The 17212-nt window shown below is 50.5% G+C and overlaps 1 protein-coding gene across 1 annotated transcript in view; it reads right to left on the bottom strand.

Moving 5' to 3' along the window:
* VSTM5 (V-set and transmembrane domain containing 5) overlaps window positions 1–11903 on the bottom strand; it is a 31731-nt gene extending 19828 nt beyond the window's left edge. The window contains 1 exon segment of the mRNA XM_036861203.1: window positions 11644–11903. Within this exon segment, the coding sequence (XP_036717098.1) occupies window positions 11644–11734 (91 nt within the window). The 5' untranslated portion in view covers window positions 11735–11903.
* Window positions 11904–17212: the final 5309 nt, after the last annotated feature.

Genomic DNA, 17212 nt, shown 5'->3' with positions numbered 1-17212 from the left:
CGGCTGACACTCTCCAGAACAACAGAGAACGCGGTTTCCAGCGCCCATTCGAGAGGGCCCTCCAGACTGCCCATCTTAATGTATTGTTCACGTAAATTCACTCTTCCTTTCTCCATGGTTATTATGTCCCTCCAATCTCTTTGACCTCCAAATTCCTCCTCATTCCCAGCAGATGACCTTGTCCTGCTGGGACACCACTGGGCACCCTCTCCTGCTTGAAACGCCCTGTGGCTTCTGGGCCACCACACTCACCCGATGTTCTTCTCAGCTCCTTTTCTGCCGGCAGAGAGGAAACGCCGCCCTTCTCCCCAGATGCCGGGAAGGCACACCTGCCTGTGGGGACAGGGGGTGGCAGAGGAGGGCAAGATGCCGGCTGGGGAAGCCCTGGAATCAGAAGACCCAGGTCCTGTTTCAGCTGCGCCAGGCCCTAGCTGAACAACTGCGCAAATCCCCTCCCCTCTCTGAGCCACTATTTCCTCATTTGTAATTAAGGATCATCGTGGCTTGGCTGTTAATGATTCAATTAAAAAAAAAAAAATGTAGGTGAGACAGCTCGACAGCCAGGAACAATTCCAGGGGGCACAGGAGCTCCCTTCTCTGATTTTTCACCCAGACTCAATCCAGTCTCCTCCCATTCAACAAGCATTTGGGAAAGTAAGTCAAGGGGACCGACACTGATGGAGCACCAGCCTGGAGTCACACATGCTACATGCAAATCCATAATTAGCTCCTTTGGCATTGACCAGCTCCACCCAATCTCTCTCAGAGCCCCGCAGAGAAGGCCCGGCAACCCACCTCCCCCGTCAGCAGACTGGACCAAGGGGAACCACCTGATCTAATCTAGTTACTGTCAATCTTTGAATATTAGACCATTGGGGAAGCTTTTAAAAATCCTACCTTGGGCTATGAGTTTAGAACCTTTGGGGGTGAGACCAAAGCCTCTGTGATTTTTAAAAGCTCCCACATGATTCCAGTGTACAGACAAGACTGAAAACCACTGAACGAATCCACACTAAGGGGTCAGCGGCTGAAGCCCAGACCCACTTCCTAGGGGCATTTAACAATGCCTAAATCAAAGGAACGAAGGGCCATTGTGTGAAAAAGGAATGTTTGAGGCCCTGTGACAGCCTCTCAACAAGATATTTGGGGGAAATGGGCTCTTTCTGGCATCCCTCAAATTTTCCTATATCTGGTCCTATTTCTAGAGATGCTTTTGGGTTAGGGAGAAGAACGAGTGACCTAAGTGTTTCCCTTTGCCTCCTCTACTCTCTGCAATGTTATAAGGCAATGGTTCTCAACATTTAGTTGCATCAGAATCCCTGGAGGGCTTATTGAAACAATTGCTGGGCCCCATCCCTAGTCTCTCATTCAGCAGGTCTGGGGTGAGGCCCCAGAGTTCGCATCACTAACAAGTTCCTAGGTAATGCGGCTGCTGGTCCCAGGACAACACCCTTAGAACTTTGGGCAAAGGGGGGCACTGAAGATGCTCCCAGGATCCTGAAAGCTGGCCCCTCCTCTCCTTGCCGAGCACAGTTAATACCACTTCTGCCAGGCAGGGAAGAGCCTCTGCTGCAGAACTTCTCATCTTGGAGAAGGGAAGACTTGAGACACCCAATCATGCCAGAACGAGGACCAGTTGGTAAGATTGAAGAAGATTGGGTTCTGGTGAAGAGGACTGAGAGGAGGTGTGTATAACGCATGCATTCACAGACCTGGAGTCAGGCAGACTTATCCTCAACATTTAGGTCTGCCAATAACAGCTGTGTGATCTGGGGTAAATTTGTTTCTTTCAGTCTCTGTTACCGTACCAATGAAATAAGTATACTATAATAGGGTTGTGCCCACCTCCGGCAGCAGAATGAGGTTTACGGGAGGCAAGACATATAAGGAGCTTATCACAGTTTCTAACACTTGGTGCCCATTCAATCATTATTGAATTATTCTTCAAAGAACAAGAATTCTGTGAAGATGCACTGAGCTGCTTATTGAGGTAGTGAGCTCCCCATCCTCATGGGTGTGTAAGCAGAAGCTGGAGTTGCACCAGGGACTGAAGCAGTAGATCTGAGACTGGGAGCTGGAGTGTTGAGTGAAGGAGGCTCGTTCTTCCAGCCCAAATTACGTAACAGGTATAGAACTTGAATCAGCGTTTGTAAATCTGTGATCCACATGTGGAGGTGTGGCAAGAGATTGGGTGACCCGAAGTTCCTCCCTGTGGAATTCCTTCTGGAATCTTTCTGACTTAAGCAAGAGCCACCCTTGCTAGAAAGCCAAACACTTTTCTGAATGGTCACAGGCTATGGTCAAGTCACTGCTGTGTTTCTACTAGGATGTCAAGGAAGCCAGGTATGGCGAAGGTGGCTGCCTGGCCCTGCCCAAGCTTGGGGGATGGGGTGCTGCTGGTTTTTCCCTCTGCAGATCTGGGCTGCAGGACTTACGGCGTGCCTGAGTCAGTGGCCAGCCTGGGGAACCAGGAGGTGGGGTGCTCCTCAGACACTTCTGTGGAAATGTGTGTGGAACGGGAGGATGAAGGAGGAAATGAGGTGGCTGACCTCCCAACAATTCTTTTCTTTTTTAAATTAATTAATTAATTTATTTATTTATTTTTGGCTGTGTTGGGTCTTCGCTGCTGCGCGTGGGCTTTCTCTAGTTGTGGCGAGCGGGGGCTATGCTTTGTTGCAGTGCGCGGGCTTCTCATTGCAGTGGTTTCTCTTTGTTGCAGAGCACGGGCCCTAGAGCGCCACAGGCTTCAGTAGTTGTGGCACATGGGCTCAGTAGTTGTGCCTCGCGGGCTCTAGAGCACAGGCTCAGTAGTTGTGGCGCACGGGCTTAGTTGTTCGCGGCATGTGGGATCTTCCCGGACCAGGGCTCGAACCGCGTCCCTGCATTGGCAGGCAGATTCCTAACCACTGCGCCACCAGGGAAGTCTCCCAACAATTCTTTTTACAGGATGCCTGAAAGCACGTGGAAGAGGGGTGTTGAGTGATCAAAAGATAATTCAGGCACACACGTGACAGGGTACCACAGTTAGGAGTACAAAGCTCCTCCTTCAACGAGATTAAAGGGCCAATCCCTCTTCATCCTACAGGTCTTAGTTTAAACATCACTTCTTCCAGGAAGCCTGCCACAGTCCCTCAACACCAGGTTAGGGGTCCCAGCTCTGGGTTCCCATGGCTCCCTGTCCCTCTCTATCAACTTATCCCTGTTCATTGTAATTTCTCTTGATTAATGCTCCATCCTCGCAGATCAACTTTCAGCTATGAACACAGGGGCTGGTCTATCTCGTTCTTCATTGACTTCCCCGGGCCTAGCACAGTGCCTGGCACTTTGGGTTTCCCATAAACACCTGATGAAAGAATGAATGTCTTTAGGCAAGTCTCTCAGCCTCTCTGAGCCTCAGTTTCCCCATCTATAAAATGGGGACTAATAATACCTATTTGCAGGATTACTGTGAAGTTGCATGGAAAAGCAGCTGTTACAGTGCTTGGCACAAAGTATGTGGTGCTCAATAAATAGTCACAGATATTATTGTCTTGTAATTGTTATTAACAATTATAAAAACTCAGGAGGTACTGGCTTTTCTTCTCTTCAGTTGGCTAGAGGCTATTATTAGTGATCTTTCTAAACTACACATCTTGCCGTGTCTCTCCTGGCTCTGAAAGACCTAAAAAATCTCGCCTCAACCTTCTTTTCCTTCCCCATCTCCCAAGACTCCTTGCCACCCCCCAGTTCCAGTTGCACCAAACTGTGGACCACTCCCCACTGTGGCTTACTCCCTCCAGCTCAGCTCAGATCACCCACCCCCGTTCTCAGCCTTCCACTCACTCCCAAAGGCCATCTAAATGTCACCCCCTCTGCCAGGCCCCTCTCGGCTCCCATAGCACAGTTCCCAGCTGGCTTTGCATCGTGTTGGATGAGTGACTGCCCATCTCCCCCGCTAGAAGGAGCAGGCGAGCACACACTTAGGTCCGAATCGCCAGCAGCCCAGCAGTGTGTGACATGACGGATGGCTCATTCAAACTGGGGCTGTCAAACTGAATTGACAGTCTACCTGACATAAAAGAACAAGCTCTGGTTCAGGGACTCCTGAACTCCCATCCCGGGGTACGCAGAAGGCCTGCTTGATGGCAAGAGGAAAGAGCGGGTCTGGTGTTCGGCTTTTGGGCATTGGCTTCCTAAAGGAATGTGATCCAGTCCCACAGTGAGCCTGGGGTGGGGATATTGCCATAGGACAGAAGGACAAACAGCCAGAGAAGGCTCACGTTAGGTCCCCTGGCCAGTGTCTGGTGCCGAGGGACCCACATCTCCCTCCTGGTCCCCTGGCACTAGTGTAAGAGTCTATCAGAGGAAATATTCCAGCACTTAAGATCCAAGACCTTCCCAAGCCCCAGTCCTTTAACTGTTAAGACAACTTATCAGATTGAATATGAAGAAATTGACCAGAGCTGAAAAACTTGACTTAACTAAAGAATTGTCACCCGCTACTGGCCCCAAGAGCGAGAAGGTGGCGGTGCTGTGTCTGCGCTCATTATTTCCTGTTGCTCAGAACCTTCCTCCTCCCGGCTCACCTGGCTTCCTCCTACTTTGCCTTCGAGGCTTCTTCTTTGAGTAGACTCCTTCCAACTCTCAGCTGAGCTAAATGCTTTTCTCAGTACTCCCTGGGCATCTGACCTCAAATCATCTGGGTAGGATCTGACCTCCCCTCTGGGTCATGTGATTTTCCCCGCTGCAGGGACCGTGCTGAGTACCCCTGGCTCCTGGCATGGTGCTCCCAACACAGTAGGTGCTCAGGAACCATTTATTGAACCAAACCAAACTTCAAAGCAAAGCAGCCTTCTCTCTTGACCTAAGCCCGGTGGCAGAGTATCATGGGTTTGTCAGGATTAAACTACAAATAAGGCATAAGCGAGACTCGTCTGCATACAATGGTGGGTGTTCTGAGAACGGAAGATGGGAGAAAGGTGCACTCTTCATGCCCAGCTCTTTCCTTAAGATAAGATGAATGGAGGGGACATGGAAATGGTCTAGTCCAGGAACTCTCTGCCTGGCCACACATTAGAGTCACCCCAGGAGTCTAACTTGAAACGAAACAGTGTTGGGTCCTGCCCTCAAAGAGACAGATGTAACCAGCTGGGGTAGGGTGTGGGCATCTGTAGGTCTTACAAGCCCTCCAGGAGGTTCTCATGTGCAGCCTTGGCTAGGAACCGCTAAGCCAGCCCACCCTCCTGGCCCTGTGCACTCAGAGAATGAAGGTGACCCCATATACAAGGCTTACTGCCAGCACGGGGCTGGAACCAGCCCCTCAGGCCCTGCCCCTTCCCAGCTGGGGACTCCCCAGGAAGCCCCAGAGCAGCGGGGTTCCTCTGGGATCAGCATGTCACTGGCCTGAGCTGCCCCTAGGGATGCACCTCAGCAAGGGAAAGGCCACTGTGCTTCCTGGACCCCAGTGAACAGCAGGAATGTTCTGTGCTCACTTCACGGTCCAGTGTGTCCTTTCCCCTTTGCCCACAGGGCCGACCGGTGCCTTCCCAGCCCAGCAACCCAGTTACGGGAGAAAATCATTGCCCAACTTCATACTTGCCAATGATGCCTCTCTCCCACTCCCATTTCTGCTAGGTAAGTAAATACTTTCTGACCCTGAGACTGTGTTCCAGGGAAAACCCAGGTGCAGGCAGCCCAGTGTTTGAGAGCATAGGCTATGGGGGTGCAGCGTCAGTGGGGTCTCTGAGTGGGGGACCAGTTAAGTTTCCAGTAGGTGCCTACCAAGGCAACTCCCCCACTTCCCCACTTCCTCTTCCTTCGTTTAGCACACCCAGACCCTGCCAGGCCCCAAGAGGATGCGTGAACCTAGTTTTTGAGCACTTGCTGTATGCCTAAAACTCTCTTCTCCACCTGTCCTGCTGTATACCCTTACTCATCTTTCAAGACTCAACCTCACCTTCTTCATTCCTGTTCCCCAGGTAGGAGGATGCTTCCCGGTGACGGTGACCGACAGAAGCAACACACATTCGGGAAGGACTCAACTTCAGTCCAGGCTGACAGAGATTACAGCAAAGTTATTCATTTGTAACATGCATCTTGACTTTAGATATATCGGAATATTAAAAGTAAAAAAAAAAGTCTTAGAGCAGATGAAATAAATAGGTGTCCTTAAGTCCTGGGGACAATGGAGAAAGGAGAGTCTCCTGACTGCAGCCCCTTCCCAGACCAGCAGAGAATATACTCAGGACTCCCTTGGAGACCAGAAATGAAGAAATCTGGGTGACTTTCTGGTTGATTCCGCCCCTCCCTCAATAGCTTCAGTGTAATCCCCCAGCCATTTTTTGAGCACTACCCCCAAGGGGAGGAGGTGTGTGTGCAGGGGGTACCTGTCAGCCTGGAGGTGGCCCCCGGCCTTCCTCATCCTCCATACGATGTGCATATCAATAGCACTGCACTCAGCACCCTGTATTAGGGCTCTGTTCTCCCCCCAGGGAGGGCTAAAATCTGAAAGCTGACCTGTCCATCAGAAGGGGGTTAGCTAAGGAAAAAGTAGCATGTGGATACAATGACATCGGATAGCAGCTGAGAAGAATGAGCAAGATCTAGGCTATCAACGTGGACAGAGCTCAAAAACTGCTGTAAAGGGCTTCCCTGGTGGCGCAGTGGTTGAGAATCCGCCTGCCAACGCAGGGGACACGGGTTCGAGCCCTGGTCCGGGAAGATCCCACATGCCGCGGAGCAACTGGACCTGTGAGCCACAACTACTGAGCCTGCGCGTCTGGAGCCTGTGCTCCGTGACAGTGAGAGGCCCGCGCACCGCGATGAAGAGTGGCCCCCGCTTGCCGCAACTAGAGAAAGCCCTCGCACAGAAACAAAGACCCAACACAGCCAAAAATAAATAAATAATTAATTAATTAAAAAAAACAAAAAACAAAAAACTGCTGTAAAAAGGGAATTCCCTGGCGGTCCAGTGGTTAGGACTCGGCGCTCTCACTGCCAAAGGCCCGGGTTCAATCCCTGGTCAGGGAACTAAGATCCCACAAGCAGGGTGGCATGGCCAAAAATAAATAAATAAATAAATTGCTGTAAAAAGTAAGTTGCTGAGTAACAAGGACGGCATGACTGCAATTTTTTTTTATTGCATTTTTAAAAGCACGCCCAAGCACCACTCTTTTGGGTGGGTACCTTTATAGGTATGCAAGACCATTATCTATAAATCAGAGAGGACAGTGCAGAGAGAGACCACGCCTCATTTGTTTCACCTGGGCCAGTGCAGAGCCCGATACACCATAACTGCTTAGTAACTGTGGATGGCTGCATAGGTGACCAGTGGGGCCTTGTCCTGGTGTGATGGATCCCGGTGTCTCCCCGGGGCCTCCAGGGGATTCCTCCAACACCGGCTCTCCCTCCCTTCCCATGGCACCTCCAGCTAAGCCAGAACCCATAGCTCCATCTGGCTGTGGCCACTCTGGCCTATCAACTCCCTCCCCAGACCCAGGCTCAGCCCCCATGCGGCTCCTTTGGTCTCCCGGGCACTGGGCCATGAGTGACTCAGTGGGGCTAACTCCTCCATCCCTGGCTCCACCCTGGTAAAGTGGGGATGTTAAAGGGCACTCGTGTGTGTATTCACATGTGCACGTGTGTGGCTGGGTGTGTGTGCGTGCGTGCTGGGGGAGCGGGCTGCTTTTTAGAAGCTGGGGTTGGAGCACAGGAAGCAAGCTGACTTGGCCCAGGCCATTAGCTAAACTTTCCTACTTAACAATAGGTCCTACTGTATAGCACAGGGAACTATATTCAATAACCTATGATAAATCTGAATAGAAAAGAATATTTAAAAAAGAATGTATATAGGGGCTTCCCTGGTGGCGCAGTTGTTGAGAATCTGCCTGCCAATGCAGGGGACACGAGTTCGAGCCCTGGTCTGGGAAGATCCCACATGCCGCGGAGCAGCTGGGCCCGTGAGCCACAACTACTGAGCCTGCGCGTCTGGAGCCTGTGCTCCGCAACAAGAGAGGCCATGATAATGAGAGGCCCGTGCACCGCGATGAAGAGTGGTCCCCACTTGCCGCAACTAGAGAAAGCCCTTGCACAGAAACGAAGACCCAACACAGCCAAAAGTAAATAAATAAATAACTAAATAAACAAACCCAAAAAAGTTTAAAAAAAAGTATATATATACATATATATATGCATATATGTATATATATATGAATCACTTAGCTGTACGGCAGAAATTAACACAACATTGTAAATCAACTATACTTCAATTAAAAACAAACAAACAAAAAAACCAACAACAAAAAAAACCAAAACTTTCCTACTTGAGTCTTGGATCATCTGCTTCCAAATGAGCGGGAGCACTGATGAGGAGGAGGCCTGATGGATAACTTCCCATGTTGAGAGCTGAGAAAGGAAACGAACAAGGGTCCTAGAAAAGCACTCCACCTTGGCCAGGTGTGGGAGGCCTGCCAGCTTTCAGAGGGGATATGCCTTTAAGTCCCTGTCTTATTCAGCTTGAGCTGTTATAACAAAATACCAAAAACTGGGGGGCCTAAACAACAGACATTTACTTCTCACAGCTGTGGAGGCTGCGAAGTCCAAGGTCAAGGTGACAACAGACTCAGTTCTCGGTGAGGACCCTCTTCCTGGCTTGCAGATGGCCGCCTTCCTGCTGTATCCTCACATGTAGGGAGAGGGAGCACTGGTCTCTTCCTCTTATTATAAAGACACTAATCCCCTCATGGAGGTCCCACCCTCATGACCTCATCTCAACTTAACTGCCTCCCAAAGGTCCCACCCACCTCCACGTACCATTATATTGGGAGTTAGGGCTTCAACATATGAATTTCTGGAGGACACAAACATTCAGTCCATAACATCCTGCCCCTGGCCCCCCCAAATTCATGCAGTGAATTCTTGCATGCAGAATACATTCATTCCATCCCAACAGCTCCAAAAGTCTTAACTCCTTTCAGAGACTTGGGGTATGATTCATCTTGAAAGAAAATTACTCTCCAGCTGTGAACCTGTGAAACCAGGTAAGTTATGTACTTCCAAAATGCAGTGGTGGGACAAGCATGGGATAGACATTCCCATTGCAAAAAGAAGAAATCAGAAGTAAGAAGGAGTGGCAGGTCCCAAGTGAGTCCAAAACCTAGCAAGGTAAATGCCCTTAGCTCTTTGGTTTGATGCTCTGCCTTCTGGACCCACCAGGGCAGTGGTCTTGCCTTTAGGACCCACTGAGGCAGGGGTGCACCCTCACCCCTGCAGCTCTGCTGGGCATTTCCATGTCCCCCGGAGACTCTGCAAGTCCTCCATCTTGCCTGTTGAAACCAAGGCAATGCCCCACCCCCGCCTTTTGAAACCGAGGAGACAGCTCTGATGCTGGCTGAATTGCCTTCAGAGTCATTCTTTTCTTAGCCTGAAAAATAGTGTACACAGCTAAACAGCGATACAGTCAGCCCTGTAGGATCTATCAAATCTGACAGCCTTCCCTCATTCCATTCTGTCTTCACCCCCTTCAGTTACACTGGAGCTATTTCTGCTGGGGTGGCTGATTAGGCCCGTGGTTCACACCCAGGCTAATCTTATCAAGCAGTGTTTGGCCGCAATCTACGTGTTCTCTTCTGAACATGCCCTCTTTTTTCGTAACATAGATAGGCTGAGAATTTTCCATATCTTTAAGTTCTAGTTCCTTTTTGCTTAAGAATTCCTTCAAGTCATTTCTCTCTTCTTGCATTTTACTATAAGCAGACAGGAGGGACCAAGTTGCTCCTTCGACACTGCTTAATATCTCCTCAGCTAAATATCTAATTTCTCATCACTCCCAAGCTCTACCTTCCACAGAACACTAGAACATGAACACAGCTCAGCCAAGTTCTTTGCCGCTTTCTAACAAGGATCACCTTTTCTCTACTGTCCAATAACATGTTCCTCATTTCCATCTGAAACCTGACCAGAATGGCCCTTAGAGTCCATATTTCTAGCATGTACTTCAAAACTCCTCCGCTCCTACCCATTACTCAGTCCCAAGCTGCTTCCACGTTTCTGGGTATTTGTTACAGCGGCACTTAACTTCTCGGTACCAATTTCTGTCTTAGCTTGGGCTGCTATCACAAAATACCAGAGACTGGGTGCCTTAAACAACATAGTTCTGGAAGCTGGGACATCAAGATCAAGGTGCTGGCAAATTTGGAGGACTCTCTTCCTGTAGGACGCGCTGTGTTCCCTCTGTCCCGTTCCCCTGGCTGCTCCTGTCCATCTGCCACTGGGCAGGTGCAGCTCCCTTTGGGAGGCTTGGCCTCATTCCCCTGAGCCTCTAGGGCTTCCAGAACTTTGGCACTTCCTGCCTCTCAGGACTCGCCACTCCAAGCCGGCACTCTTGTCTGCTCGTCTGAGGACAGGACTGTGAACCATGGTATCCCCAGTACGATTGTGGCCTGCTTCCTGGAAGCAGAGGGTGCCATGAATGAGTGAGTGAATAAACGAATTATACACTGTGGTGAATCGCTGGTCCTTGAATGCCTGGGACAGCTGTACAGATGTTGCATGAGAATGCCTGATTGGAAACACATGTTGAAGGGTTGAAGAATGATAGAAAAGGTCACTGCAAAGCCAAACGCACCCACCCACCTGATGGACTAGATGACTATTGCTTGCTCCACAGACAGCCAGAGGCATACATGCCCCTTCCCAGTCCTTTTGGGTTTCTGAGATCTGCAGCCTCCAAAGCTGGGCTCTAGCTAGAGAGGTGTAAAGGTCAAGCGTGCTAGATTGCCCAGGTTTAAATCCTAACTCCACCACGGCCTAGCTGGTGACGGCCGTGCATCAGTTTCCTCACTTGCGAAACAGGGATAAGAGCGGCACTTTTTTCATAGGGTTGCTCTGAGGATTCAATGAAAGAAGTGTCGTCAAGCCCCGGGGACAGTGGGCGCAAACGTGCTTAGTAAGCACCGCCTCTTACTAGAGATCCTCCCACCGCCGGTGGCCCTGCACCGGTCAGTCTCTACACTTCAGATGACTAATCTGTAAAATGGGAATGATCATAAGGATCATGATTACATGAGAAAGTAGAACTGCACTGTAATCTGTGGTTTGGGTCCATGGCAGTCTGTGGGGCTGTGCGCTACATGCAGACTCACCAAGCCGGGGGGATTCTGGGGACAGCCCATCCAAACCCTCCGCTCCGGGCAGAGCGGTGAGGACCACAGCCGGCCTGAGGGATTCAGGCCCCAACACCCAACCCAAACCCCTACAACCCCTTCTCTTCGAGAGAGTCTGCTGGGGGTTCCTCTGAGAGGTGGGGAGGCCTACAGCATCAGGACCAGGGAAGGCGCGGGAGGGAGAGGGGGAGGGTCCCCGCAGTAGGGGGCGGGGCCCGTGTGCCCGGAGGTCGCGGACGCCTGGGCTGCAGTCTGGTTATTCCAGGAAAAAGAAATAAAAAATGCAGCAGAGGAGGCGGCCACCTGGCCGAGCCGGTTATCTTCCGGGCGGCTTCCGGCTCTGATAACGCCCGGGGCGGGGCGCGTACCCAGAGTGGTCCGGGAGCCGGCCTGGGGGATCCTCGCCGGGCCCGGTCCCCGCTCCAGGCCGCGCACAGCCCCGCGGAAAGCGGTGGTTCGCCCCGCGCCCCCCGCACCCCCGCCCGGTCCGGCCCTTGCTTACTCTGCAGACAGCGGGCAGCGGCCAAGCAGAGGGCGAAGACTCCCAGCGAGAGGCCGTGGCTCCTCCTCCTCCGGCTCGGCAGAGGCCTCATGAGCAAGCCCCGCGCGCCGCCGGCCCGGCATTGGCGTCCCGGGCGGCGCGGCGCGGCGCGGCGCGGCCCCGGCTGTGCGCTCACGTGGCAGCCGCTGCAGCTCCTGGCCGCCCGCCTGCCCGCTCCTCCTCCTCCGCTGCCTCCTGCCTGTCTTGTGAGGCCAGATGCAGATGAGCTGGTTGTACTCTGGTTGAACCAGTTCCAAGGAGTGGGGAAGGAAGAGGAAACAGGGAGGGAGGGGGAGAGAGAGAGAGAGGAAGCAGTTGGAACCACACACCCAGAGGTAAATAATAGCAAAAAATGAGTAGTCTCCTTCCGTTCACACCCACTTGACTGGTATTGATTCAAGATTCAGCTGGATGCTGGGTGGCAGAAGGAAGGAAAGGTATTAGCTGTTGCCTGAGGACCAAGAGGGACCATCTAATGGCTCCATGTGAAATGAGAAGGCTTTCAGGTAGGTGAAATGACAGCCTAGGGTGAGAGGGGTGAGAAGAGGACAAGGGAGCCTCAGGCTGATCTGGGTGGAGCCACTGGACAGTGATGATAGCTATTCACCATGTACCATCCAGCCATCTAAACACCATCCATTCACCCATCCATGCATCCACCCACCCATCCATGCATCCATCCATCCATCCATCTACGCATCTATACACCCATCCACCATCCATCCACCATCCATCCACCCATCCATTCATCCACCCACCCATCCATCCACCCATCCATGCATCCACCCATCCACCCACCCATCCATGCATCCACCCACCCATCCATCCACCCATCCATGCATCCACCCATCCATCCATCCATCCATCCATGCATCCATCCACCCATCTATACACCCACCCACCACCCATCCAGCATCCATCCACCCATCCATCCATCCACCCACCCATCCATGCATCCATCCATGCATCCATCTACGCATCTATACACCCATCCACCATCCATCCACCATCCATCCACCCATCCATGCATCCAACCACCCATCCATCCACCCATCCATGCATCCATGCATCCATCCACCCATCTATACACCCACCCACCACCCATCCAGCATCCATCCACATCCATGCATCCACCCATCCATCCATCCATCCATCCATCCATCCATCCATGCATCCATCCACCCATCTATACACCCACCCACCACCCATCCACCATCCATCCACCCATCCATGCATCCACCCATCCATCCATCCATCCATCCATCCATGCATCCATCCATGCATCCATCCACCCATCTATACACCCACCCACCACCCATCCACCATCCATCCACCCATCCATGCATCCACCCATCCATCCATCCATCCATCCATGCATCCATCCACCCATCTATACACCCACCCACCACCCATCCAGCATCCATCCACCCATCCATCCATCCGCCCACCCATCCATGCATCCATCCATGCATCCATCCACCCATCTATACACCCACCCACCATCCATCCACCATCCATCCACCCATCCATGCATCCAACCACCCATCCATCCACCCATCCATGCATCCATGCATCCATCCACCCATCTATACACCCATCCACTACCCATCCAGCATCCATCCACCCATCCATGCATCCACCCATCCATCCATCCATCCATCCATCCATGCATCCATCCACCCATCTATACACCCACCCACTACCCATCCACCATCCATCTACCCATCCATGCATCCACCCATCCATCCATCCATCCATCCATCCATGCATCCATCCACCCATCTATACACCCATCCACTACCCATCCAGCATCCATCCACCCATCCATGCATCCACCCATCCATCCATCCATCCATCCATCCATGCATCCATCCACCCATCTATACACCCACCCACTACCCATCCACCATCCATCCACCCATCCATGCATCCACCCATCCATCCATCCATCCATCCATGCATCCATCCACCCATCTATACACCCACCCACCACCCATCCACCATCCATCCACCCATCCATGCATCCACCCATCCATCCATCCATCCATCCATCCATCCATGCATCCATCCACCCATCTATACACCCACCCACCACCCATCCACCATCCATCCATCTACCATCCACCATTCTTCCATCCACTATCTACCCACCCCCCATCCACACCTCCATTCATCCATGCATACAAGATGTGTTCACTGAGAGCCTACTTATTTGCACAGGGCCTGACACATGGTAGACAGTCATAAAACATTGGTGGATTGAAGCTGGGCACTGTGCTAAAGGTTGGGGATACAACTATGGACAAGATAGAAGTCTTTAGAAATCCTAGCGAGGGGTAGGGCTGGAAAAACAAGCAATTGCTGTACAGTGCATATGTCTCTTTGATAAGGGAGGCCCAGTATGCTATGGGGACTCAGGGCAAGAGTAATTAACCCTGGGGAGGGAGAGTACAGGGTGGAGGAGGAATTAGTATTGATCCCAGCTACTCATGAAATTCAACTCTGGTTTGTTAAAACTATATTTTCTAGTCTTCTTTGCAGCTGGGGGTAGCAGGGTTGTCCAGTGCTGGCCAGTGATGTTAAGGGATGTCTTCTTGGGGTGTTTCTGGGAAAGTTTTTGCTTTCTTTTATCTTAATTAATTAATTAATTTTTATTTTTGGCTGCATTGGGTCTTCGTTGCTGCACACGGGCTTTCTCTAGTTGTGGCGAGCGGGGGCTACTCATTGCGGTGCGCGGGCTTCTCATTGCGGTGGCTTCTCTTGTTGAGGAGCACGGGCTCTAGGTGCGCGGGCTTCAGTAGTTGTGGCACGTGGGCTCAGTAGTTGTGGCTCGCGGGCTCTAGAGCACAGGCTCAGTAGTTGTGGCGCACGGGCTTAGTTGCTCCGTGGCATGTGGAATCTTCCCAGACCAGGGCTCGAACCCGTGTCCCCTGCATTGGTAGGTGGATTTTTAACCACTGCGCCACCAGGGAAGTCCCTGCTTTCTTGATAAAAGTGATAGATAAGGCTAGGGCTGCCCCTCTCCCTTTCTTCCTGCCTTGAAGACATCATAATGTTTAGATCTGTGGCACCTATCTTGTGTCCATGAAGTTACATGAATGAGGACAAAAGCCATCATGCCAAGTAGGATGATGGAGCAGAAAGATAGAAAGATAGAAGACCATGGCAGTCCGGCACACTTTCCTGTCTCCTTCTTCTGGTTCCTAAGGGGGACTCCTTGCCAATTTCATGTGTTCTTGGTGAGGTTGACAGTAGTGGTACCCTGCCGACCGCCCCTGGGTGAGCTTGTGAGCCAGGCTGACCAATCAGAGTACACTTTTCACCAGCCAAAGTGTTTGGTTCAGGGATGGTTGGACAGGGCCCTCAGAGTCTTCCCTGGGAATGATATGTGGTCATTGTTGGGATTGCTAAAATGAGAGGATACGAACCTGGGAATACTGGGAATATTGGAAAGACCCTGAATTAAGCATGAAGCCAAGATGGTACAAACTAAGATGGGAGCTGAGAAGAGAGATAGAGCCCTCATGACATGGATTGAGCTCTGGGATTCTGCACACTAGCCTTTGCCAGTTATGAGCAAATAAATACCCTCTTTTGCCTCAAAAAATTAAAGTTGGATTTCTCTGACATAAAATTGAGAAAGTCCTGACTCATACAAGGGGTCTTCTTGACAGTGTTCTGGTTTTTTTTTTATTCCATGTAAGGGGATTCAGGAATCACTTGCATTCATTTATTTATTCATCAAACTTTCATAACATCTGACCCCGTACCAGGCTACATGCTAGGCCCTGCAGCTCCAAAGATGAATAACTAACTCATGGCTCCTGGTCCCAAGAAACTCACAAAATAGCATGATCCAGATTGAGAAAGGCCTCCAGGTATATGGGGTCTTCCTGCTGAGGCCGAGATGAGAGCAAACGCTGTTTTGCTCACTGCCATGTACCTGGCACCTGGCACATGAATTAGAAAAACTGTAGTCTGCGAGATGTAAGAGAGAAGGAAGAATTTCATGAGATCAAGAGCTGATAAAGGCTAGAGTGACTCAGTGATGCTCTGAGTTCCTGTCCTGCCTCTGTCACCCACCAGCTCTCTGGCCTTGGAGAAGTAACATCAACTCTCTGGACCTCTGAGGGGGTTGGGCTGTACCAGAAATGCTCAACCCTGTCTGCACATTAGAAAAAAAAAGCACCGCGGCCTGGGCCTCACTCCAGTTCAATTCAATCATATTTTCTGGAGTGGGGCCCTGGCATTAGTGTTTTTTGAAAGCTCACTGGATAATTCTAATGTGCTGCCAGAGTGGAAAAACACTGCTCTAGGTTAGTTAGAAGCTTCTTGTGTCATAGTCAAATGATACTTTGATCTGAGTTTATGGGATCCTTTATATAGAGTAGGATTTCATAGAGGGGAGGAGGGAGATAGCATGAGGTCATTTAAGCCCTGATTATATTTACTATTTCATTTGTTCATTCTCTCCTACCTTCCTCCCTCCTTCCCTTCCTTCCCTTACTTCCTTCCTTTCTTCCTACAACTTTTAGTTAAGTGCCTACAAGATCCCAGGCATGGCAATAGTCTGGTTGAGGCAGAGAGGGAGGAATAGGGAGGAAAACTAGAAAAGCATGTTGGGACTAAGATTTGAGGGGCCTGTATACTGATACTGAGGCTGCTTGTTTTTGCTATAAGGGTATAATTCAAGATTCATACTTAGTATGAAATGTAGGCTTCTCCTTTGAAATCTTTGACATAAACTATAGCCCTCAGGTATTTGGTAACTATTCTCACCAATCAACCACTTGGTTAAAAAAAAAAACACCCACCAGTGTTTATTTTCTCAAAACCTTAGGAGCCATTCTTCACTTCCAGAAGAAGAAAATGATGTGTGTTTATAGTGATCTAGCTCTGTGACAGCCATAGATATCCCCATGTAATTCTCATGTTCAAGGACAGCCCTGATTTTAAATATGCTCTTCCAGTGAGACCATATATCTTGGTGTTCAGTTTTGCAAAATGGATTACCACATTTAGATAACCTGTAAGTTCTTAGGCTTTTTTTTTCTTTTTTTTGTCTCTCTTGAAAATATGCTTGTAGTTTATTATGTATGTATGTATGGTATTAGGGTGCCAGGTAGGTGGTTGAAGTGGGAGGGGATTGTGTTGAATGTTACGGTATGAAAGACCTATACAAATCTTTGTTAAAACTGGTTCCTTTGAGCCAGGCTTTTATGGTGCCACACGGTGCCCTAAGTCTCTTAAACTGAGCCGTTGTTGTGTTCCCCATGTCACTCTGGGACCATATGGAGGCCAAGCCTACTAAGGGGGAGATCCAAAATGGCAATTCTCTTTCTCCCTTGAACTTGGCTGGTCCAAACTGCCTGGACCACACAGCCTGGGTGTAGCCTCTGTGAGCAGGAGTTGTGGTGATGAAGCAGGCAAGCCTTATCCCCTATCAGCCTACGGTTACCTTAAGGGTAAGTGCCGGTTCTATTCTCTTAATATCCCTTCTGCATGATAATAGTGATTCCGGGGAGCACAT

This window comes from Balaenoptera musculus, chromosome 8 (genome assembly GCF_009873245.2).
Source record: "Balaenoptera musculus isolate JJ_BM4_2016_0621 chromosome 8, mBalMus1.pri.v3, whole genome shotgun sequence".
Taxonomy (NCBI): domain Eukaryota; kingdom Metazoa; phylum Chordata; class Mammalia; order Artiodactyla; family Balaenopteridae; genus Balaenoptera; species Balaenoptera musculus.
This window is presented reverse-complemented; position numbering and strand designations above follow the sequence as displayed.